General features: G+C 35.1%; 1 protein-coding gene across 1 annotated transcript in view; it reads right to left on the reverse strand.

Annotated features, from left to right (window-relative positions):
- NBEAL1 (neurobeachin-like 1) overlaps positions 1-27029 on the reverse strand; it is a 114894-nt gene that overhangs the window by 65899 nt on the left and 21966 nt on the right. The window contains exons 3-22 of the mRNA XM_005874255.2: positions 26776-26937; positions 25314-25395; positions 24624-24751; positions 22533-22615; positions 22098-22183; positions 19275-19581; positions 19003-19109; positions 15888-15971; positions 13399-13497; positions 12731-13311; positions 11727-11859; positions 10405-10524; positions 9152-9455; positions 6028-6113; positions 4744-4833; positions 3106-3274; positions 2547-2680; positions 1959-2118; positions 1749-1851; positions 656-812 (exon numbers count right to left, since the gene is read on the reverse strand). Coding sequence (XP_005874317.1) covers positions 656-812; positions 1749-1851; positions 1959-2118; positions 2547-2680; positions 3106-3274; positions 4744-4833; positions 6028-6113; positions 9152-9455; positions 10405-10524; positions 11727-11859; positions 12731-13311; positions 13399-13497; positions 15888-15971; positions 19003-19109; positions 19275-19581; positions 22098-22183; positions 22533-22615; positions 24624-24751; positions 25314-25395; positions 26776-26937 — 3175 coding nt within the window. The remainder of the gene's footprint in view (positions 1-655; positions 813-1748; positions 1852-1958; positions 2119-2546; positions 2681-3105; positions 3275-4743; positions 4834-6027; positions 6114-9151; positions 9456-10404; positions 10525-11726; positions 11860-12730; positions 13312-13398; positions 13498-15887; positions 15972-19002; positions 19110-19274; positions 19582-22097; positions 22184-22532; positions 22616-24623; positions 24752-25313; positions 25396-26775; positions 26938-27029) is intronic.

Below are 27029 nucleotides of genomic sequence, written 5' to 3' on the forward strand. Positions count from 1 at the left end.
ATGCAAAATTTTTATGAATCTATGTTAAAATTCATGTTAGAAATCTGCCCAGTAACTCTGATGATAGGTAAATGTACATTATGTGACCTATGAAAATAGGCTCAGAATTGCCAGACAAAGCAACTATTTTCACATCCTACTTTCTAGTTCATTAAAATATTTTAGTATACTGACATCTAGTTTATTAAACTTTCAGTTAGGAGATAAATTTTATTTATTTAACTGTATAATATTATATGTGACACTATAAACATTTTACTGTTAGAATGTTTATTATCTACACTAATAAAAGAGAAAGATGCAAATTGACTATACCTTCGTGATGCCCACCAGCCAATCAGGAGTGAGTATGCAAATTAACCCAACAAAGATGTTAGGTTAATTTGCATACGCAGGTGCTGAGGGGCTGGGCAGGACACTTGCATCCCGCAGGCGTTCCGCACGCCCCAGCCACTCCGGGCTTCTGGGCAGCGTGGGAAGGCAGAAAGGCAGCTCTGGACCAGAGCAAAGGTGGTGCCTGCAGCCAGGGGAAGGAAGGCCCATTCTTGCACGAATCTTCGTGCATCGGGCCTCTAGTACATATATAAGTTTAAAAGATGATGATACAGAAACTTAAATGTTAAAAGGAAAAATCAGATCATCTTGGGCATAATACCTGTTCTTCTTCATTAATAGCAGCTATGTAACCCATAATACTTTGTATCTCTTCATGAGTTCCACCTTTGCACAGAAAATATTTAATTAGTCCATACAAAGAAGTCCTTATTGTCCGAATATCATCTAGAGACAGCTCACTATATTTACAATCACTTCTGAAAGAGAAAATAAAAGTGCAAGAATTGAAATTTAAAATTCTTATATTTGTGTATCCCATGTAATAAAAGGCTAATATACAAATCTACCGAATGGAGGAATGACTGGTCGCTATGATGCGCACTGACCATCAGGGGGAAGATGCTCAATGCAGGAGCTGCCCCCTGGTGGTCAGTTCACTCCCACAGGGGCAGCACCACTCAGCCAGTAGCTGGGCTCACAGCTGGCGAGCACAGCGGCGGTGGCGGGAGCCTCTCCCACCTCCACAGCAGTCAGACATCCCCCAAGGGCTCCCGGACTGTGAGAGGGCACAGGCCGGGCTGAGAGACTAAATCCTCCCCCCAAATACTAACTGAGCGCACAAATTTTGTGCACTGGGCCTCTAGTTTTTACATAAAAAATTAATTTAAAAAAGATGTTTCCATGTTATGATTAGTACTCATAACATAATGTTATTAACCAATGTTACTCCAATAAATTTAATTTTTTAAAAAAGGAATCTATGGTATCTTTGGCTTCTTTTTCTAAATAGGAAACCTTCTGAAGTTAGGAGTTTCAATGACAAAGATATTAATGTATATATTATGCAACACTCACTATGTAGCAGACACAATTCTAAGTGCTTTATACATTATTAATTCATTTAATTTAATCCTCAAAACAACCATAAGATATCTCAGTTTTATTATATCCTTTTCACAGAACAGAAAACTTAAGCACAAAAAAGTTGAGTAATTTGCCTGCGGTTAGTCAATTGATGAAACACAAGATTCAAACCCAAAGTATATGATCCTTGTTTTTCATTTTGACCTCCACACTATCCTGCCTCTCTGAAGTTAAAGAATATTAGAATTGCTGGAAAATAAACAATCTAGATATTCCAATCAAGTAGCAGGCAGAAAATATTAAACTGAGAAGGCATAAGGACATCATACCCATAATAAATCCTGAGGGTATCTAGGAGAAACTGCACACCATACTTCTTTCTGAAAACTCTCCTGCTGTCTTTGATGATGGTGGAAAGATACTGTATATGACCTAAAACAGAAAGTTCACTCTTAAATGATATACCTATCATTAAGTCATATATGTAGTTATAGATTCCCAAAACAACTATAAAATTATATCTAACAGCCTGCTCTCACCGATTCTAAAGGGAAAATCTCCACGGTTCCAAATATGAAAGTCGAAAAGTAAATACTGATACATTTGTTGCAGGAGCTGCATATTTTTCTCTAATGATACTTGTTCAATTAGTAATTGAATTGCCATCAATACATTAACATCCATCAAGGTGCTTGGCATCTGAAATCCAAACAGAAAAGGTTTCTGTAAAGTTCAGTTTAAATAATAATTATTATTAAGCTATAATTTCAAATAATTTATTCAGAACATCTACTAAATATAAAAATGTTGATTAGGAAAAACATGAACAACTTAAGACAATTTTTCTTAAGTAATGCTAGAACATATTTTCCTACTGTTATGAATTAATCAAATATCCCAAATAACAAAGCTAACAAACAAGGTCCTAGTATGTAAGATAAGTAATTCTTGTATAAGGTGATTTAATGATTCTTAAAATCTACTTGTGAAATAAATTATATGCACTAATATAACAAGCTGTAATAGTGTAATTAAAAAAAATATTTACTTATTAGAAAGAAAAACCTCCAACATTAACTGCTATTTACAATCATCAGCCACATCTACATAATGTTAGACTAGCTCACCTTCTGAAGTAAGGCACCAAGAGTGGCAACTCCATGGGAGTGAATAAGATTGTCCTGGTTAATAGGATGTCTTTGAATCAAGTGTTTCACAATCAAGATAAATGTTGCAACTAAACTTCTCTCTAGTCTTGACTCTGGAATTGTGAACATGTCATTAATTATCATAATTACTCTAATCACTTTATATCGTATTTTCTATATCATAATGACTATTGTAACATACAAAAATCCAGTTAAGAAATTTGCCTCCTACGGTCACTTATAGAACACAAATATCAGAGAAAGAAGCAATTGCATATGCACATGTCAATATTTTCTCTACCATAAATTTGACAATGTTGTCATATTTCCACTAAAAGTACAAACTTGGGATAAGAGTAAAACCAACATCTTAAGTCTTCTGACTAAAGTATTACAAACTTTCTGAACATTAGTAAAATTAGGGATGGGTTGCCTCAGCTACAAATGGTTAAGTTTCTTCCTAATAGACATCTTAATCTATTTTCAATTAATTCTCCAATTTTTCAATGACTATTTTGTATTAATTTCATCTTAATACCTGATGTCTTTGGGGAGGTCGGTATCACCCAATCTCCTTCTACAGGTGTTATCAATTCAGAAACTGTTATTTCATTTATTCCTTCGGGAATCTGTTCTTCACTGAAGTGGCTAATTTGTTCCAACAGAGGAAAGAGTACATTTAATCCACCTATGCAGTTTACGATGTCCTGAAAAAAAATTATAGTATTTTAATCTTTAAAACAAGGGCAATTTTGTCATTTGATAACTAGACAGTATGTATGAGGTTATAATTTACTAAATCTTTAGGCAATGTATGGAACAGTCTAAGCTACAGGAACCCTTGTATGGGCACATGCTTTAAAGAGCAGCCTTAGAAGTCACCATAATCAATACTCAACAGAGACTAAGCCAGGTCATTTTTACTGCACCTTCATTTTCCAAAGTTCAGGAATTCCAAACAGGCAATCTAAACATGACATGTGTTGACTTTATAATGTAACACTAAGGATGTAAGAGGAAACTGTCTAAAGGCAATCAAGCATAATGAACAGGGGAATAAATCATGAAAAAAAGAATATATTTGACAGGAGAAATATGACTGACTCCTCTATTTTTACTTAACAAAAAAGGTGGAGTAGGTGGCTTCAACCAAAGTTCAAAGTGACTATTTTGAATAGCTTAACAAAATATATTCAAAATCCTCTGACATGTTACTAATTTCTCTGCCTCAGTTTCTTCATCTCTAAAATTAGGATGATATTAATTCCTACTTTGTAAAGTTGTTACAGGGATTAAGTAAGCTCGGTGCCTGACATACAGTGAGTCTACATAACATTAGCTGTTATGAACTGCTAAAATGTTCTAAACTGCCATGTAGACCCAGCTAAACTTTGTATACAACCTCTTCATATTTACAAGCCTTGTAAAACCAATCTTACAAGTGACAGCCAAAGTTAATTTATAAATTGGTAAGCATATCATAAATCTTACTATGCTGATATCTGTTCTTAAACTCAAAGAGAAAAAAGATTTATAGCCCAGTTGGTGTGGCTCAGTGGTTGAACGTTGACCTATGAACCAGGAGGTCATGGTTCGATTCTCGGTCAGGGCACATGCCCGGGTTGCGGGTTTGATCCCCAGTAGGGGGCGTGGAGGCAGCCAATCAATGGTACTCTCTCATCACTGATGTTTTTATCTCTCTCTCCTTCTCCCTTCCTCTCTGAAATAAATAAATAAATAAATAAACAAATAAATATTTATTTATTTATACCACAGAAATAACATGAGGATTAATACTAACTGATGGATTTATTTTTAGACAGGAAAAATTATCCTAATGATTTGTTCCACTGCAAGAATAAGCATATTCAATTGGTGTTAAAGTGACCAGAAGGGTTGAAATCTGCCACATAGTTTTAGGGATTAAATACCTTAACAAGTGGAGCAATTAATTAATAAGATAGTATATTTTTATCATGAAAACTGTTAAGCTGACAGCATAGTTTAAAACCTAAATTTCAAGCAAATCAGTCATTCAACTACTTATTTGTTCATCCTGCAAACATTTTAACGGTGACTTATTATTCAAATAAATCTGGTGGTGCTTAAAACATAAACCCTTCTAAAGAATCAGTAAACTTACAAAAATGTTGCCTACAATTTATCATTAACTTACCTTAATGTCCCAGTTTACTACTTTGTTTCCTGTTAACCTTCCATGCAAACAATTAGTAGATAAATCAAGACAGATTGAATTTTTGCAGGCCTAAGAATAAATAAATAAATAAATAAACATGGCAAACAGCTAAGCACAACGAAGACAAAACATAACTTTAACTATAGATGGAACATTTCACCATAACTTTAAAAGGTATATAGCATAGTCCATTAATGCCTACAATATTAAGTTTAGTATTATTAGTCTCTGATTGTTTCTTAAAAGAATCAGGGACTATATTCTAAAGTACTCATCAAATGCAGGTCACTGCTGCTTGTCATCTGACAGATGAGCTAAGGCTAGAACTTACCACTCACCAACCACATAGTTTTACATTTCTTTCTCTTTTAAACCAATATATGCAAGAAGACTTTTTTGCCTTTTTAAAAACATTGATAATTGGGAAATTTAGGTGAAGAGTATATAAGACTTCACCTTACAAATTCTCTCAAATTCTGTCAAATTCTCTCTAGGTTTGAAATTAATCAAAATAAAAAGTTAGGGGGAAATTCCAACTGATAAGTAAATTTTATTAGGCTAGATATAACAAATGAGTATTCAAAGTAATAAATTATGGCCAGAAGACTAAACTAAACTAGAAGACTAAACTAGGAAAAAGTTCTATAATGTATAATCTCACACAGCAAAAGCATTTTCTTGGTCAATGTAACACTGAATATAATGAGGGCAACTGATAGTTTGTTTTTGCAACTTCTCCCTTTTCTTTCTCCCAGCTCTACCTTTGATCTCTTTCACTTGGTCCTTGCTGACCTTTTGTCCAAGGGAAAAATGACTAAGAATGGTATGCTTATAGGTGGTTGCTTTTTTCTCCATGCTAGGTAAACATTCCCTTTTTGTTTTTGTTTTCTAACATCATATTTTAAAAATTAACAAAGCAAATGCTGAGCAATTCTGTTTCCTCACTCCTTCCAAAAAAGTAGGGGAAAAAAAATTTAAACAGTTTCATTTACTGAAGTTGATTCATTTGTACAAATTCCCATTATAGCTATTCCTATTCATATTATTGGGATGACTAATGATCACATTTAAACTGTAGATGAGAGGTGCATCTTTATTTTTAATGTTTCTCAACTTCCTTTGAAAATTAATAATTTTTAATGGCAATTCAAGCCCCTTCTCAATTACCCACTGAAATGACAAAAGAAATATAAAAAGAAATTCTAGTTCATAGATAGCATAGTTAGTTACAACTAGATAAACAAACCATGAATTTACTCTGACCTTTGCAGTATAATGAAGGAGGACATTACCAGGCAGGTCCGCCATGTCAGACTCTTGAAATTTCCAAGGGCTTAAACAGTTTGGACCTAAAAGTTATTTATACACACAAACACACACACATATCATTGAATAGATTTGGCCTCTTCGGTTCTGCGTAATCAGAACAAAATTTTAAATTGAGCTGTTTCTAGCTACTCATATAACACAGTTAAAACACACTAGCCAAAATGTACTTTATTTTTATATCACTTTTAATATATCTGAATAGATATCATAGAAATGGAGTAACAAATGAGCAGGACAAAACTCTTTACTAATAAAAAATCAAATCAAAGAAATACAATTAAAACTGGTTCCATTTTACATTAAAAAATGGAGGAAACAGTATAAAGGCTGTGATGAATTTGGTATACTCATGCATTACTGGTAAGGACTGTATATCCCTTTTGGAAGCTGATTGGGTGATATGCATTGAGAGCCATAATAATATGCATACTTTGAATATTTATCCTGCAATTTTATCATAAGTATATCTGTCAAATTAAGAAAAAACAGTAAGTACAACAGTTCATCATCTACACTAATGATAGCCTACGGCTGTCAGGACCTAACGACCAGAGGGATGACCGGTCACCAGGAAGTGCATGGAGCACCTCTCGGTCCCTCCCCCGAGGCCCACAAGGCTGGTGGCGGGCGGGCGGGGCGACAGGGGGTAGGGGGGCGAGGCAGGCAAGGTCGTTAGTCTTTGGCCTGGTGCTGGGCCGGAGGCCTAAGGACCTCACCGCTGCAGCAGCGGCTATGGATCAGGCCCAGAGAGAGAGGCAGGACCTGATTAGCAGCTGCTGTGGAGGCTGCGGATCAGGCCCGAAGATAAACCCGGAGAGAGAGACAGCTGTCAGAAGGGCCATTCTGGATTTCCCCGAAGAGCCAATGGCTGCCTAGGAGGCGGAGCTTTTGATGCTGACTGGCGTAGAAACTGACCAATCAGAATCAAATCTGGGTGAACTGTGAGGAGCCAACGGCTGCCTAGGAGGCAGAGCTTTTGACACTGACTGGCATAGAAACCGACCAATCAGAACCTAATCTGGGTGAACTACGAAGGCAGAACCTAAGGTGAGGGCCGAGGAGGGGTTTTAAGGGCAATAGCTGTTTGGTGTAAGGTGTAAGAAAGCAGTTCAATTTTTTAATAACCGGTTTGGTGGTATAGTGCATATGGCTGGCTATCAGTCCAGATATAGGGATTATGTATTTCTGTCTGCAAAGAGCATCTCCTCCTGCTGAAAAAGACTTTTCCCCCTCATTTAAGCAATCCTATCCTATATAATCTATCTATACTAAAAAAAGGGTGATATGCTAATTAGACCGGGTCAACCGGCCATCTTCCAGACAAAGCCATTGTGGTGGGGGCCGAGGCAGAGGTAGTTAGGGGTGATCAGGCTGACAGGGGAGGGCAGTTGGGGGCCAGATCAGGCTGGCAGGGGGTTAGGGGCAATCAGGCTGGCAGGGGAGAGCCGTTGGGGGTGACCAGGCCGGCAGGGGAGGGCAGTTGGGGGCAACAAGGCCGGCAGGGGAGAGCAGTTAGGCGTGATCAGGCCGGCAGGGGAGAGCAGCTGGGGGTGATCAGGCGAGCAGGAGAGCAGTTAGGGGTGATCAGGCATGCAGGCAGGTGAGCTGTTAGGAGCCAGCGGTCCCAGAGAGGGTGTAGGCTGGGCTGAGGGAACCCCCACCCCATGCACGAATTTCGTGCACCAGGCCTATAATATTGAATATTTACGTTTATATCAATATTAAAAATTATAAACAGCCTAAGTAAATCATGCATTATGAATCCAATATAATATGCAACAATTAAGAACAATCATTACGAACACTATATTACAAATAATTATTATTTACAAGAGCAGAATTATAAGTAGGAAAAATTGTAAGAATAAAATCAAAACTATAGAGCTGTGATAATTGCACTAAATGACTTATCATTAATTTGGAATTTATATGGATTATAATGTTCAACTTCAAATACTTTGGTGAGTTTTAAAGTAATAAAAACTTTGAAGGTTTGAACATTTTCATTCATCTCAAATCTCCCATGTAATCTATAAAAGAAATTTTGACACTAATAAGTTATTCTGCAGAGTTAATATACATGGCTACTTAAGGCTTAACTCCTGAACAATCTACTAAAATAGTTATAATTTTGAAAATAACTATAATGCAATTATTAAAATAAGAATGCTATGTAATATACTTGAAAGTTAAGAAAGATCTTAAATATTATTATTATTATTAAATATATTTCTTTATTGATTTCAGAGAGGAAGGGAGAAAGAGAGATAGAAACATCAATGATGAGAGAGAATCATTGATTGGCTGTCTCCTGCACACATCCCCTATTGGGGATCGAGACCGCAACCCAGGCATGTGCCCTTGGCTGGAATCAAACCTGGGACCCTTCAGTCCGCAGGCTGATGCTCTATCCACTGAGTCAAGCTGGATAGGGCTTAAATATTATTAACACATATCAAAAATTGTAATTCTGAGAGTGGATGGAGGTGTTAACTACCACAGCTATCATTGTACAATATATATGTGTATTAACTCATCACATTGTATACCTTAAATGTACGTATGTTATATGTCAATAACATCTCAATAATGCCGGGGGGGGGGGGCGGGGTATGGGGTGGGGGAGGTTTTTTTCCCCTTCCCTTTAAGCTTTAATTAAAACAAATATACCTTTCAGATTTAGGCAACAGAAAAAAACTAAGTTTAATTAAACCAGTGGTTCTCAACCTTCCTAATTCCGCCACCCTTTAATGCAGTTCCTCATGTTGTGGTGACCCCCAACCATAAAATTATTTTTGTTGCTACTTCATAACTGTAATTTTGCTACTGTTATGAATCGTAATGTAAGTATCTGATATGCAGGATGTATTTTCATTGTTACAAATTGAACATAATTAAAGCATAGTGATTAATCACAAAAAAATATGTAATTATAATTATATGTGTTTTCCGATGGTCTTAGGCGGCCCCTGTGAAAGGGTCGTTCGACCCCCAAAGGGGTCGCGACCCACAGGTGGAGAGCTGCTGAATTAAACAGTATGAATGTTAATATACGCACCTGCTAAATATAATGCCTTCACCTGAGGAGGCTGTATTGCTTCATAAAAGATGATAACAGACCCCAGCTGACCCTCCAGGGATGTGGGACATCCCCATTCACTGTCCTGGGTTCCCGCAGATATCAATTTGGTCATCAATTTTGATTTTTCAATTGTTCCTCCCCAGGAGGCTGATGACAGAATTCCACCAAATGATGTCCGATGAGGGGTAATGGGAGAAGAAAAAGGTGGATCTGGGATTTGGGATGGTGGAGGAGTGGTGGTTCTTTGCCCAGCTGAACCAATGCAGCAAGAAATAAAAGGCTAAAAATTAGGAAACAAAACAAATTACACTCTTTTAATTAAATTTCTATCCTCATATTTAAAATGAAACAGTACATAAAATTAAGCAAATAAATACATCTGCCGGATCATGAATGTGTACGCATGTGTACACATAAGAGAACATTACAGATGTTACCTTAGACCTATTTGATTTGGATGCATTACTTTTATAATCTCACTTTATATCCTTTTGCAAATTTTTAATTTTTAATGAGTGTATATGAACAAAATTTTTAACAACTTTACTATATTATGAAATAGAGAAAACTCCTTTTATCCCTTCAAATTTATAAAGAGAATTATACATCAGTAAAATAATGCCAATTACAGGTTACCCTGAAATGGTCATTGAGATAAATAGCAAGAAGAAATTACTAGAATCCTAGGACTCGGGAAGCAATCTAATCCATACCATTACCTTCAGAAAAGGCCCTTTCAAAATTATCCAAATACTTTCAAAGAACTTTTGCACTAATGTTCTTTAAGAGTCACCCTGGAAAATAAATTCCAACTATAATGTGAAGATGTAAAGTTTCTTCATTATTGTTTCAAATTCACAGGAAAATGAAACAAGTTCATCATAACAGTTTGTATTTCGTATAGTTGGAGAGCTTTATTAAAGGATCCTTTGCTCTGTTCTCTTCATTTTCTTTGGTTTTCCTTTGGCTGTTGTGTGTTGTTTTTGTTTTTCTAAGTCTTTAATTACATTTATTTCTTCCTTGAATTGTTTTTATTACATGTTGTCTGACTTCATCTAATGATGACAGGCTAACTGAGTTAAATATTAACCTACTATATCTTGGTATACAGGAAACATTAAAATTTATGGGCACATATTTAGAATAAAGAGAACCTTCCACATTAAACTGAAAATTTTCAAGAATTCTCAATCAATTGGTCCTATAAAGAGTAGGTGAGATGTGCTTACTTCATTCATAGCAGGAAATCTGAGAGGGGCAGAGACCTTCTGCTGGCCATTATCGTAGATATAGACAAGGCTCTGACCAAAGGGCCTTTTTCCAGGCATGTGAACAATGGTTATGTTGTGCTGGTAAAGTAAAACATATATTTAAAGGTGAAAATCACATTAAGTTTTTCAAATGACAATGTTTTCAGAGTATTTAGTACTCTCTAACTAGTTTGTGTGAAGAGCAGAACATTAAGTTTAAGCATGACTAAATGCTGATTAAAATGATGATCTTGCCCGGCTGGTGTTGCTCAGTGGTTGAGCTTCGATCTATGAACCAGGAGGTCAGTTTGATTCCCTGTCAGGGCACATGCCCAGGTTGTGGGCTTGATCCCCAGTAGGGGGTATGCAAGAGGCAGCTGGTCAATGATTCTCTCTCATCACTGAGGTTTCTATCTCTCTCTCCCTCTCCCTTCCTCTCTAAAATCAATAAAAATGTTTTTTAAAAAATGATCTTAAATAACTTTCCTGAAGTACTATGAAAGCACTTACATCTATTCTAGAAAATCTATACACAACTGTTACATAGTATCTTTTCTGCATTTTCCAAGTCTATGAGTATTCTTTAGAATCAATTTTTTCTAATGAGAAGCATTTTATATTTTAAGAGCAGCAACAGAAATGTAGTTTTTAACAATTTATGTTGTCACTTTAAATTGGAATTCAAAAATCAAATTTAGGTCTAGAACACATCAAAGAAGTAACATTGCATTTTATTTTTTTAGCAGAAAAATGATTACTGCTAAATTTACAATGATAATGATAAAGAGTATTAACTTCCTTATAGATGAACTTCAACATGAATAGAAAGTGAAAATTAATCGATTCTCAAAAAGGAGATGACACCTTAGGTGATGTTGCTCAGTGGTTAGAGCAATGGCCCGCACATCAAAGGATCTCGTCTGGTCAAGGGCATGTACCTGGGTTGCAGGTTCAATCCCTGGCCCCGGTTGGGACACATGCAGGAGGCAAATGATCAATGTGTCTCTCTCACATCATCAATGTTTCTCTCTCTCTCTCTCTCTCGCTCTCTCCCTCCCACCCTCCCTTCAAAAAATCAATAGAAAAAATGTCCTTGGGAGAGGATTAACAAAAAAAAGCAGATGACAACACCTGATGTGCATGCACCAAATGTGTGCTTTTTAAAAGAAAAAAAAAATCAAGAAGTGAAATGTATGGGGACAGCTAGAAGGGGTCAATGGGGGAAAAGGGGAACATATGTAATACTTTCAACAATAAAGATTTTTTTTAAAAAAGTTAAATGTGATGCCCTAAAGCCTTACCCAGAGAGAATCACAGAAACTGTGATCAGGAAGCATAACAGTCGCATATTCTCTTTTTGTGCACACAGCCACAACCAACATACCTGAATGGGTAATAAAGGCTTCAAAACCCATGCCACTTCCTGTAAAAAAGCTAACAAAAATATATATTATCAGAACTTTTTAAATCAGTTTTCAGTTTTATCATCACTGAGGCACAAAAAAACACATCATCATGATGAATATCTTTATCAAACAAGTCATGGCTTATATTCTATTATCACATGTCAGTTCAATCTTGCTTCAACAATGTTTTTTAAGTCTTTTTGGGGGGCATAAGAGTTGAGTAAATTATAAAAGGTAGTCTTATAGGTGGAATCCCATGAGTAAACAATAGTAAAGCTGTAAGCGTTCAAATCTTAAAAATTTGCCCAAATAAGATTCAGAAAGCATAAATAAAGGTCTTAAAAATCAAAGGCATATAAAAATTATTACTGAAGTAACTAATTTTGGATGTACATACTAGTACATAAAGGTTTCCTGGTCCTTCATATAATTACATAGCACCTTCAATGGGACAGAGAGATTACCATTCAATTTCAAATTTATTACTCCTTTTTTCTCCATTTTTACAATATTTTTAAGATGGAACTTGTTTCCAAACTAACCTCAGAACTTAACTAGAAAAATATTTAAGATATACAATTAATATTATGAAAGCAACAAAGCACCTATAATTAAACTGTATACACCCTAAGGATGAAGAAGCTTCAGGTAACTTGTATGTTTAAAACTAGATGCTTGAGCTGCATTTCTGCTTAAAGCTCCACCACACACACACACACACACACACACACCCTGCTGTTGGGGAAAGGACTGCTGACATTTTCATTCAAGTTACCTGAGAAATAAAATTTGATAAAAATTAAAAATATATTAAAAATTGGTGCTTGAAAAGCTTTTTAAGAATCACAGCATGTATCCTATGACAGCATTCACTTATATTCCATAACTTGTACCAGTACCTGTACAGCTGTTTCCTTTTTCCTCCTTTGTTAGCATTGCCAAGAGTCAACTGATCCTGATCTAAGCAAAACCAAGCATTGAAGGAAAAGGCAGACCCTGGCCATTTCTGTATGGAAGGCACAGAAATTCCTGCCATACTATGTGACAAATTGAAATACTGCAGTGCACTCTCTAGACTTTGTTTTCGGGCCATTGTCAGGATTGCTCGAGTCACAGGAATAGTATAAGGGTGTATATACTCAGATTCATCCACTCTCAGCAATCTTAGTAGTCGACGGATTTCTTCTGAGCTCACTGACTGACTCCCCAAGGAACCATGGAGAGAAATCAGGTTCTCAGCACAAGTTCGATGAAGGGAAGAATGGGAATCAAGGGTTTCAATGATTCTAATTCCCATGTTTGAATTGACACAAGTAGTTCGACTCTGCCTATTAATACAACAAATTCTTTTCAGCCAATCAGAGATGAAGATCTGCAGGTCTTGGGATTCTAGCTCAGGAAGCCATTGGATAAGAAGCAAGAGAGGCTGGACATTACTAATGCCCAAAATCCCAACTGAAGTGTGGTCACCCTCTACAGCCTGTAAATCAACAGAAGAGATAAAAGGTTAGTTACTGTCTTTGATATGGAAATAACAGAATATTTTTTAATAGAGCTAAAAACTCACCATATTCATAAGTTCTTTAAGTAGTTCCAGTGATGGCTGACCCAGGGACTTTAATACTTCAAACATATGTGCATAACCAATTCTTTCTTTAAATACTTCCTAGGGGAGGAAAAATAAATACAATAAAGCATATTTTCAAAGGTCAAATTTGCTGGAGTATTTTTTAAAATGTTGAATATCCATTTAAGCTAATAAATTTAATATTTAAAAAATTATGAGTTTAACATTTCTGTATTCTCAAATCACATGTCTTCATCTTAAAATAAACTCCATATACCTTCTGGAATACAATGTTACAATAATCTACCAAAATGTAAAATAAATAAAATTAGCAAATAGTTGTGTATCATAAAATGATTGTATTTTACAGGTTAGGTTACATGACACTTTACTTTCTTCACTTGATTTATAATTATGGCAGTATTATATTAAGTCAAAACGAAAATGGAGAAAAAATGAAAATTTGGGAGTAACAGGAGTCACATAGCAGCCTCAAAGGACAAAAGAGTCCTGACAATTTTGAGTAGTGGCCAAAACAAAACAAAAAACTGGGTAGTTTTCTTTTGACACTTTGTTATCTAAAGCATGGGTGGAGAACGTCTGGCCTGTGGGCCATATAAGGCCCATGGAATCATTTGGTCTGGCTCTGCTAAGGCATTAGGGATAAGTTAATTAAATGTCTGACCAAATATAGCAGGCTAATTTTTAAGTTGATACTTTTGTAAGGTCCTGGAATGATGTTTTAAATATCCAAATAGCCCTTGGCAGAAAAAAGGTTCCCCACCCCTGATCTAAAGGGTCTGAATTAAGTGGAACATTGAGTTCATTCTAGTAAGGTCTAAACCACATTTATGAACTAGTGAGACACAAAAAAAACCTAGCAACACTAAACTGGTCCAGTAAAGTAGGCAGAAATATATATACTCATTATAATATCAAAAGATTTAAACTAAATGAGTAAAACTGGGGAGGAGAATCAAGGGTAGAAAATATTCCCAAAAGGTATTTTTTAAATACAAGCAATCCATTATACTCACACGCCAAAATACTTAGAACTTGAAATGATCTTTTTCCTTACATAAACTGTCATAAATGAAGATTAGATTCCCAAGCCAGCCTGTAACAGTTGTAAAAGCCTATTCAGCAGAAATCTAACCAAGATTCATATATAGCAAGAATATAGGGCAAAAGTTAGTCCCCTAACAAAAAACAACAAAGAGTGGAATATAACTGAAGGCATGGCTCAAGGAAAAAGGAGTAATTCATTCCTTTCTGGTATTAGAAAGGTAATTGAAGCATAAAGCATATTAGAAGCGATGGATAAAAAAGTAAATCCTATATAATATCCTATATAATAAAAGGGTAAATATGCAAATTGACCCTAATGGTGGAACGACTGGGAATGACCGGTTGCTATGACGAGCACTGACCACCAGGGGATAGACGCTCAATTCAGGAGCTGCCCCATGGTGGTCAGTGCACATCCACCGGGAGAACACTGCTCAGCCCGAAGCCGGCTCATGGCTGGCCAGGGCAGCAGCGGGGGCGGGAGCCTCTCCTGCCTCCACGGCAGCACAAAGGATATCCAACTAATGGCTTAGGCCCGCTCCCCACAGGTGGACATCCCCCAAGGGCTCCCGGGCTGCCAGGGGGATGTCTGACTGCCAGCTTAGGCCCAATCCTCCAGGGAGCGGGCCTAAACCATCAGTCAGACATCCCCCGAGGGGTCCCGGACTGCGAGAGGGCGCAGGCCAGGTTGAGGGACCCCCGAGTGCACGAATTTTCGTGCACCGGGCCTCTAGTGGTAATAACAATAGACAATAACATTTTAAACACTTACCATGTGCCTAACACTATGCTTACCACTTTATATAGATGATCTCACTATCTTTAAAACTATTCAATGAGGAAACTACTAGCACAAAATGAGCATAGACGGACAGCAGGACAGAGTCAATGGTAGTGAAACAAATGAGAAGAAAAAGAAAATACTAAGTGACCGCAACCAAAGAGCAAAGTTTTCATGGCCATATGGAAAAACAAGTCCAGAATTGATAGGGATATTGACGTGTGAAAAATGTCCATGTTCTCATCAGTCAGAAATGACCAAATAGTGAAAGTGTGATTATTTTATTAATAAAAAAAACTATAAGATTTAATTCTTTAAATGCACTACATAAAATCACTTAAAAAAATCATTTCACCATTTCAAAACCAGTGCTCTCTACCCATGTGTTGACTGACACTGTAAATCCTTACTAGCTTGCAGTTTAGTCATCAATGTCTTAATCCCAAAGCAGTGATCACAGGCATCTGTCTTGAAAATTATCAGAAAAAAAAAATCCTACACTAAGATGAGATATTTTGTGAACTATTTCATTTCAGGCATGAAACTTTATGCATTACACTTTCCTATGTGACTTTGGGTATTATATATTGAAAACTCATAAATCTAAGTTAACATTTTAGAACTTAGGGATATGTTTTACCTTAGCAGCTGGAGATTTGCTCATTACTGCTGTCAAAGCCTGAATGGTTGATACAGCCAAACAATCCAACTGTCCCTGAAATGCCTACCAGAGGGGGAAAAAGCAAGAAATTAATAAATGTAGTCAAGATTTATATTCAGTTAGGAAACCTTTGTTCTGAAAACCTGAAAAAATAATTACTTAACATGCAATACATTCCTCTTTCAATAAAATTGATTTCTGAAACAATATAAAACCTGCAAGAAAAGTTACCTACTTGAGAGAAAATAAGCCATGTGTCAAGGATAGGGTTACATTCACTCATTACATTAAAATGTGTTTTTTGGGGGGGAGGGGATCAACAACACAAAACACCAAGCTTAATACATGCTTTTTATTTAAAAATGGACAATCTCAAGAGGAAGGGAGGGAGGTCTATCATTGGAAATTCTATTATGTTTTAATCTTCCTAAAAAATACACATGAACTTCCTACATTTAAATTTCATTAGCTTGTATAATGAGATGTCTAAAATAGTCGTCTACTTAGTTTCCAAATCCTGAAATGATATGTGCATGCACCAATCAATCATACGTGCAAACAATAAAGTGTATCTGTTTTTACATAAAATACAGAATTTGAAGCAGAACAGAAAATGAAGTATATATCTATAAGCATCGTCATGTTTTGAGAAGGTAACCTTTAATGCAAAAGTTGTTTTGCCTATTTCGGTTTAAACTTCATCATAAAAAAGAGATGTGTTAAATTTCAGATCAGTGGATTTATAGTAAAAAAACAACACCACCAAAAACAAATATAAATTCAACAATATTTTTTTAAAAACCTGAACATTAATCATCCACCACAAAAGCATAACATAAGGACCAGAAAGCTGTAAAATCTAAGAGTCCCCAAAATTTGTTTTTGGGAATATATTACTATGACTTGAAGCTAGTCACTCCACAAAGAGAATTTTCCTCTCCCTCCCACTAAAAAAAAAATTTAAGTACAAGGGGACTGATTTGATCTTTGTTGTTTAAAGCCAAGCTCTAACACTTTCAGGAAAGTTATTTAAGCTATCTTGATGTTCTTTGTTTATTAAACATTATATATTTAACAAACATAATATGCATTAAACATTCTGCATATAGAATTTCATACAAAAAAGATCTTTCCTAGACTTTGTCTAAGAGGACTAGGCATCACAGTACCTAAAATTAGAAATACTAGCATTAATACTATTTTATTAATCTATAAGAAGGCCTTAAGAGGGACTAATTCAGAGAAATCTAAAACAATACTCTGTAATTGATATTGTACATCCAGAACAGAAAATGAGAGATTATCATGTCCTTCTCTATATCACAGCTCTATAAACCTGAACATTAAGACAATGACATCATATAAGCTCATTCACAAACATTTTTGGGCAAAAGAAAATGACAAAGCAACTTTGTAGGTGGTCTAACCAAACTAAATTACCTAATGTATTATAAAAAGCAACGTAGCTATTATATTTCTACCTTATACAGAGTTGAATATTTAGAAAAGAAAAAAGTTAAGACTTATTCTAAATTTAGACTCAAAGAGTTCGGCATCTTCTTCCCTTCCTCCAAGATTCAGGCTGTCCATTGAATTATAATAATTATTTGTCAACAAGAAGCAAAGAATCAAGATATTAAAACTGATCATACATTTTCACAAACAAAGCCCTAAAGTCCCAATACACCACAATGTTTAGAAAAGGAAGCCCCAAAAATAAGAAGTCACCACCAGGTGGACAGCATTGATAGTGGGATTCCATTCCTGTACTTTGTATCTCCTCATACTAAAAAGAACACACACATACACAGGTGGAATGCTATTGATCATTTATATCAACTACCAAGATGTTAATAGACTTATCTTTAGATTAAAAAATTAAAAATAAAAATTACTTTAAAGAATTTTCAAAAATAATTTAGATTAGAATTAGATAATGTTTGTGTATTTTAAGACAAAAGAAAGAAAAGTACAGGAATAGTTGCTCCCATTGATTGATTTTGGACTTCAGTTGAAACAAGATGCAGGCTTTGTAGATACCTGGTCCTCATTTATTTCTGTCAGTAATTTGTTGGCCAGGTCTTTCTCGTTCTTGTCTGCCACCTTATTGTTAGCATTTAAAAACAGCTGTTAAAAACAGAGACAAGAATAATGGAGAAAAAACATTGGATTGTTAACCCATAAGCAGAAATGAAGCTTAAATGGATTTCCACGTATCTTGAAAATAAATCCAAGAATCCACTTGTGAAGTATACCACTTTTAAAATGACAATCAACTATTCATTTTTGATAACAACCATTAGTTCACATACTATAATTATTATTTATCTCTCTGTTGGAACTCAAAGTTACTAAAATAAGAAATAGCAATAATTAAATTAGTTAATATCCCTAAATTCTTAAAGAATCAGCAGAGAATGTCTCACAGAAAAGACAATATGCTATTGAGACAGACTAAATTCCACTTCTGGATATATACCCAAAAGAATTAAAAGCACGGTCTCAAAGAGATATCTGTATACTCATACTCATAGCAATATTATCCACGACAGCCAAAAGGTAAAATCAAAGCAATGAATGAAAAATACAAAATATGGAGTACCACACACACACACATACATACACACACAAAAATATATTTGGCCTTAAAAAGGAAGATATGATACAACATGGATGACTCTTGAGAACATTATGCTAAATGAAATAAGCAAGTCAAAACAAACAAATAAACAACAACAACAAAAAACCACTGTATGATTCCCGTTACATGAGGTACTTAAGGGTAGTCAAAATCAGAGACAGAAAGTAGAGTGGTGGTTACTGAGTGGAAGGGAAAATGTGAAGTTGTTTAACAGGTATAGACTTTCAGTTTTACCAGATGAAAAGAAACATGGGGAATGGATGGTAGTGATTGTTGCACAGCTATGTGAGTGTGAATGTACTTAATGATGTGAACTGTACACCTAAAAACGGTTAAAATTACATTTTCATGTGTATTTTACCACAATAAATAAATGGAAATAATATGCGCAAATTTGAATCAAAACATAAAATGACTTCTTAAAAATCAAGAATAGTAATAATAGAAAAATACCTTGCAATTCTGTAGCAGTCGTATGAGATGTTCAAAGCAGTTACTGTTAAGAAAAATGGCTTGAAGAACAGGCCTATCTGTGCAATCTAACATGGCTGTGATGGTATCTAGGGGAATAAAAACAAAATCATCCATTTATGAAGTAGAAAATTTGGGATCATAAAACATTTAATCTAGCCATACTTTAAATTTAGGCTTTTCAGATGACAAACAGAGGTAAATTAATTAGGAAATAATAGGAATGGGTATAATAAACTCTTTGTGATACTTACTCAACATTTTTATCTGTAGAGCTATGAACCGGCTTTCCCACTCTCTGGACCTCCTTTGATTAGGTAAAGCTGAATGATCTGAATTTAGCAATTTGAAATAGTTCTCCAAAAGAGTACTGGTTTCCACTTGACGCTGGTCAGAGCTGCTCGTGAGAAGGATATGCACCACTTCTGTAAGGCACTTCAGAGTCAGTTCTACCTTCCTACCCACCTCTTCAGGATTTCCGTCCTCCCAAGAATCACAATCCGCCAAAACTCTCATAAGAACTTCCATGGTGGCTGGAGAAATTGCTTGCAAAGCATTCTTCTGAAACATGAGAGACAACAAAAATGAAACCCAAAAAACTGAATTTCTGTGTTTGCAAAAAAAAGGAATTTAACAGGTCTTCAGACAACTTTTTATTTTAGTATATCAAATATAAAACATTTTTAATCAGATACTTTGACAGACACTACCAGTGATTTACATGTCTTCATTCCCTAACAGAATTCTTACTCACATCGCAATCTCCCCACTTAGAAAACTCATCACCTTCCCTTGTAGCTCGGAACAGTCACGTGACACAGTTTTGGTCAACGATATGTCAGTAGACTATATCACTTTACAAATAAAAAGAAAGGACCCTTTGCTCTTGGAATAAAGATTACATTTCCTAACCTCCCCTGCTGCTAAGGAAGCAAGGTTTATCAAATTTTTTATCTGGATGTATTGGCCCTCTTTTTCAGTTATCTGATGGAGTTTAGCAAATGAGATTAAAATAAACAACATCTTGTCAGCTTTTCAGTATCACATTAAAAAAAAGCTGGCACATGCCATTTGTCTTCTTCATCCCCCTCTCCATCTAGAGTTCTTCTAGAGCAGCGGTTCTCAACCTGTGGGTCGCGACCCCTTTGGTGGTCGACCGACCCTTTCACAGGAGTCGCCTAAGACCATCCTGCATATCAGATATTTACATTACGATTCATAACAGCAGCAACATTACAGTTATGAAGTAGCAACGAAAATAATTTTATGGTTGGGTCACACATGAGGAACTGTACTTAAAGGGCCAGAAGGTTGAGAACCACTGTTCTAGAGCTATCTTGTAGCATAAGAAATAGTAAGAAAAAATAAACTGACTTTCAGAAGGAACCTGAGTACCTGAAGATCCTAGAGCCACCAGATTAACTCTGGACTGCTTACTGCTGTTTTATTTTTTTTAATGAAAGAAAAAGTAAACTTCTAACTTAAGCTGTTAGAATTTAGTATCTGGCTCCAAAGCCCTTGCTCTTAATATAACACAGAATAGAACAAATATACCAATAGTAAGGCATAATGCTTGGGAAGGGAGAATAGTCATCAGAATTCAATATTTCTGTTCTTTATGACAAGGCCATTCTTATGCCTTTAGATATTCGATTCATCTAAATATCCTTATACTGATGCTGTAGTCAATAAATAACCTTCTGGCTTCAATATAGCAGTTATTACAGCTATAATCTGATTATAACGATTTTGAGTATTTTCAGTATGTAAAATAATAAATTGGCCTTTTAGTATCTACTTGATTTCCATGTTAGTTTTAATACTGGAGGTTTCTCGGGGCTTGGTTACCCCTGGGCACTAACAATTAAGTCTCTGTGTTCAAAAAGGAAATGGGATCAAACCAGCTTCTTCCATTAGTCAAAAACAATGTCATTTCCAATTTTATTCACATATACTTATTAATTCTTCTTAGTAGTGGAGATACTAAAGCAAAAAAAATGATATCAGCTAACAAAGGTAGGTGATAAAGAAAACAAATTGAAAACACAATTTTGATCACCATTCTTCTCATTACAAAGAGACTCCCCCTCTTCTACTAGAGTGAAGAGAAGGCAAAGTAGTCCACTAGGAAACCCAAGTAATATTATTAGTAATACTTGTGATTTTGTCACCAACAGAAATCAAACACATTTTCATATATTATAGTTGTTGCAGTGTTTTAAAAACATCATTTATCCTCATCTCTTCTCTGAAATTACATTAATTATACTAGACTTGCTGGTATATCTTTTTATTTAATGTGTTATAAAGCACGTATTACTATGTTACAAATTTATTTTATTAACATTTTAGTAACTGTATTTCAGTAGAATGAGTTTCCTTTGTGATCTTATGTATTTTATTATAGGCATTTGAAAACATTCTGATAAAGGGCTTTACCAGAATGCCAAAGGGGTACGTGATACAAAAAGTGTTAGAAACCTCTCATCTAAACTGTGTGGTTAAAGAAAACATGTGGAATGTTCTTTCTGAACTATAATCCTGTCTTCAACTGGTAATCATACTCAAAAGTTTACCAGACAGCTTTGAAGATGTTCAACTTAAAAAAAAAGAAATAAACATTACAAAATAAACCTTTTTTTTTCTTAAGGCTTTGTTTAAACCTTGTTTATATGCATTTACTAATTATAAGACAACAGAAGAGTGACTAAATTCACGTCTTAGGAAATCAAATTGCTAGAGCTTGATTTCATCAAGTGGACTAATAGGGCTGCCTATCCTCCATACTCTAAAGAAAGAACTAGCAGCTGAAAAGTCACCACAAGTAAGAACTTATAATACCAAAAACTGTTAAATCTGGTTATGCATTAATTTAATTTTAGTGATAATATTATTACTTAGGTTTCTAGGAAGTTAACAAAAGAAGCAGATTAGTTTTTAAAAAGATATAAACTTAGAAAAATATTTGTAAGGTTCATGAAATTATAAAAAGACAAAGAATACATTAAATAATCCATGGAAAGCTTTTTGCACTGTTAACCGCTGTTTCATATATTAACATTCAACACTTTCCTCACCTGCGCACCAGCTATAATGGCTCCAAAGAGATGCAATAAGCAACACTTAAGGCTTTCCTTGAGATGTTCACTTTCTTGAAAACACTCTGTGAATATAATAAACAAATAAATAAGATTTTTCTTTTATAATATGACTTATGTCTTGGGAATGTCTGACACTGAAACATCAAGAACTATTTGTGAAAAGGCTAATATCTATAAAATGCAAGGTTGATATGTATTTTTTCACAGGAAAGGAAAAGAGAAACGATCTTTCAGGTAGTACGTTAGATACTTTTTGCCATCTTATTTAATTCTCATAATATTCCATATGAGGATGATATTATGCCCCCATTTACGAATGAGCAAATGGAAAGTCAGAATTTAATATCTTCCCTAAAGTCACAGGGCTACTAACACCAAATCAAAGTAAGAGAAATTAGAGCAGTTACTTACGGTAAAAGAAGGGGACGAACTCCACAGTGAGAGAAGCTGGCTTATATTTCTGTCTGCTCTTTTCCACTGTACTAAGGATTCGTCTATCATTAAAAGGAAGTTAATACCATATTATATCATGGACAAGTAGAGATGGCACGATTACAAAAATAACTATAAATTTAATATTTTACTTTTAATTTATGTACTGAATAATGCATCTCCAGGACTGACATAATCTTAAAGAGGAAATCTAGTCAATCACTTAAATGCTCACCAATGAAAGGATTTCTTCTCTTGAAGTGAGCAAAAATTAAAAAATGCTTAATGGTTAAACATAGCTACCAGGTTAAGTCTCCAAACTAGAAATGAAAAAAGGAACTAGCTATTTAAAATTTCCAATCTGTAAAAGAACTGTTCAGCAGTACTGCTAATTTGGTACCTAAGATAGTTTATTACGACAGTGCCATTAAAATTCATCAGAAATCAGGCTACTCTATGACACTATTTGAAATTTTATTTGGACACAAAGAGTCCACACTACTGGCTTCTTCCATTTTAAGAATATAGCTCCAGTATGGGCTGGGATCAGTTTTGTTTTTAATGACAATTCCAGTAGTTTTGATAGCTGAAATATTTCCACAGACTTCTGTGAGGCCAACACAAATAGAATGTACTTTTACCAACTCTTCTCTTTGAGCTCTGTACTGGTAATTACACTATTGTCACTAAACTCCAAACCCATCATCCTATATTCTATCTGCTTTGTGATTCTGGGACAGGCACTCTGCAAACTATATTTCACTTTTCCAAGAAACCCCACTGTTGAGTTCCCCAACAGTGAGTACTAAATGGAGCCCAGAAAGTTAAAGAGCAAAAAAGGGATTCATTCCTTATTCCTTACCAGCCAATAGTTCTTAACTGCAACATTCGCAGTTGGTTCCTATCTTCCACTTATTTTTGGCAATCTCAGAACTAGCCTCTTTATGGCTGCTCAGCAGTACCCACACTGGCTAAGCAATGCTCTTTCCTCAGAGGTCCAAGCTGCACTTCAGAAGCTCTCCAAACCTCTAGTTTCTGATAACTCCAATCTCTTCCCTTTGTTCCCTCCGCCCCAGGGAAGTAGTTGTTTCCTGAAGTCACTGTTTGTATTATCAGTGCCCCCCTATGCTTTTTGAGTTCTCTAATATCTATTAAACAATTTCCTTGATTTATATAGGGTGGGGTAAAAGTAGATTTACAGTTGCTCCTGTAGAAAATATAATAACAATACATGAATAAACTGTGTTTCACTTACTCACAACTGTAAACCTACTTTTGCCCATCCTATATTCTTCTTTTTTTTAATATATTTTTATTTTTATTGATTTCAGAGTGGAAGGGAGAGGGAGAGAGAGATAGAAACATCAATGATGAGAGAGAATCATTGATTGGCTGCCTCCTGCATGCCCCCTACTGGGGATCAAGCCCACAACCCAGGCATGGACCCTTGACCAGATTCGAACCTGGGACCCTTCAGTTCCACTGAGCCAAACCAGCTAGGGCTGTTCTCTCTTTTTAAATACTAGTATGGTTTGTTTTCCTGACTAGACTGTGACTGACACATGCTCCATTTAATAAAAATAAATGGACAAAATGTTGTGGGGTTTGTTATTTTTTTTGTTTCTGCTTTTTAATTTAACTTTATTGTTGAAAGTATTACAGATGTCCCCTTTGTTTTTTTTCCCATTGACCCCCTCCACCCCGCACCCGCCCCTTAGACAAAATGTTAAAAATCATTTTCAAATTATGAAATATGCTTTAAAAACAGAGACCTTTCCTTGAAAAATATGTACTCTCTACTTAATGCTACTGTGCTCTGAAATTTCCCTATCTGATTATAAGCGCTCAATTGCATCACAAAATGAAAGTTCAGGGTAAACTGATTATCTGGAAGTGGCATTTATCATGAATTCATTACCTCCAATATAGTCTCTACTTCAGAGACAGAAATGGGGGTCATCTTATGCACATCTTACCAATTGCTTTGATAGAGAATAAAGTCTGCTTTGAAGAATTGCACATATTATGACATTCAGGTTCAAATGAAAATTATGAACTTATAAGACATACCCTGAAATTCTATGTCTCCAATTCCGATATGGATCATATAAACTTTCACAAAATGCCAATGCATGGATTACAAATTCTTCAATAGATGTCTGATCTGCCAATTCCTTCTCTTTTTTTTTGCTTTTTAACTGAGAATAAAGTTAATCATAAAATTATATTTAGTTAAAAATATTAAACTGTATAACATCCTTACCTGTAACATTAAAGGACTATGTTTCATTCATTATCTAATAATAAATTATTTTTATTCAAATAAGTCTAAGTTCCATTTGAATCTAAAAAATATAGTCAATTAATCAGATGAACTGAATGTAACCTCTCAAGCTTTATTTATTTCCTAGGAAGGTTTTCCAATGAATAACCAAACATCTTTTCAAAAAAAACCTATGTGCTCAATAAGAGATGTTTAATGAATAAATAATACATAAAATGACAAGTTGTGTCATTTTAAAAAGCCATTTACAAAATAATTTGCTTATTTAAATTTAAATATATTAATAAATTGCATCTCTACTTTTAGATGATATGTATAAGATGCCTGAAATATACTGTATCAATAGTAATTTTAATTCTCTTCTCAATTATTACGTACTCTGAAAACATTTAACTTTAGTAACTATACTACAGAAAAAGTAAAACTTAGTTACTCTCAGTAAAGCCACAAAAAGGAACATACTAATTCACACCTACTTGCTGGATATAAAGTGTTGTCATAGTGATGACATGATTTATGTAAGAACAAGTCCCAATTTCTTCCACATTAGATAGATTTCTGTGAGAAGAAAATAATATACATATATTTATTACATATGAATAGTGAGAAAAATGTATGCTTATTTATTCCAGGGATGTAAGGCTGGTACAATATCCACAAATCAATAAATGTGATACAGCACATTAACAGATTGTAAGACAAAAATCACATGATCTTATCAATTGATGCAGAAAAAGCATTCGACAAATCCAACACCCTTTTTTGATAGAACTCTCAGCAAAGTGGGAATAGAGGGATCATACCTCAACATAATAAAAGCCTTATATGACAAACCTACAGCCAACTCATACTCACTGGGCAAAAACTAAAACCATTTCCCTTAAGACCAGGAACAAGACAAGGATGCCCACTTTCACCACTCCTGTTTGACATAGAACTGGAAGTGCTAGCCAGAGTGATCAAACAAGAAGAAATAAAAGGCATCCAAATTGGAAAGGAGGAAGTAAAACTATCATTATTCACAGAAGACATGATATAAAACCCTAAAGACTCTATTAAAAAACCACTAAATTTAATAAATGAATTCAGAAACATAGCAGGATATAAATGTCCCCCAACTAGGAAGAGAAACACAACCCCCGGTTCATAGGTCAACCCTCAACCACTGAGACACAGCATGCCTGAGCTCTTCTGTATCAGAATTTCTGTAAGTAAGGCTCACGTTCTATATTTCTATTAAGCTTCCCAGTTGATACTTAGACATACCAAAATTTAAGTACCACAGACCTAATTATCTATAACCCTGGAAAATATAAGCTATAGAATAACTATACTTTCTTGGTACATTTATAAAACGAAACATTAGAAAAATACATTTCAAAAATAATTCACAATACTAAAAATGTATATATGTCTATAGGTGAGAACCACTTAGAAAATACCAGTGCAACAAACTCTTGGTTAGGAAAAACTGTCATTGTCTTTACTCTAAAGCAGCAGTTCTCAACCTGTGGGTCGCGACCCCTTTGGGGGTCGAATGACCCTTTCACAAGGGTTGCCTAAGACCATCGGAAAACACATATATAATTACATATTGTTTTTGTGATTAATCACTATGCTTTAATTATGTTCAATTTGTAACAATGAAATTGGGGGTCACCACAACATGAGGAACTGTATTAAAGGGTCGCGGCATTAGGAAGGTTGAGAACCACTGCTCTAAAGCAATTTTTTAAAATCTTGGCTGAATCTTTCTATAACTAGGTATTAGTTACTAAAAAGGCTTTTCAATATAACAACAAACCACAAGCCTATTGCAAAAGGTACACTCATTCTTTAATGCTCCATATGATAAAACACCATTGATAATCAATAAATGCATTACCATTTTGGTAATATTTACTTAAAACAAATAACTAGTTTATTTGCACTAGATACCTGCAAAGAATAATGAAGAATTTGACAAGCAAAATTGATAAGGCTTGCTGTTGTTCCTCCAACCCATCTTCCATTTTCTGAACACAGTGTAGTAGCTGGATCCTCAGAACCTGCAGAATATTGTCAGGAAGCAGAGATATTCCTGGAGGCACATCATCTACCCTACAATATTAGGAGAACAAAAGAAGAAGGGTGGGGAGAGGTCAATGGGGGAAAAAAGGAGACTCATGTAATACTTTAAACGAGGAGGAAGA

Source organism: Myotis brandtii, unplaced genomic scaffold, assembly GCF_000412655.1.
Source record: "Myotis brandtii unplaced genomic scaffold, ASM41265v1 scaffold43, whole genome shotgun sequence".
NCBI lineage: Eukaryota > Metazoa > Chordata > Mammalia > Chiroptera > Vespertilionidae > Myotis > Myotis brandtii.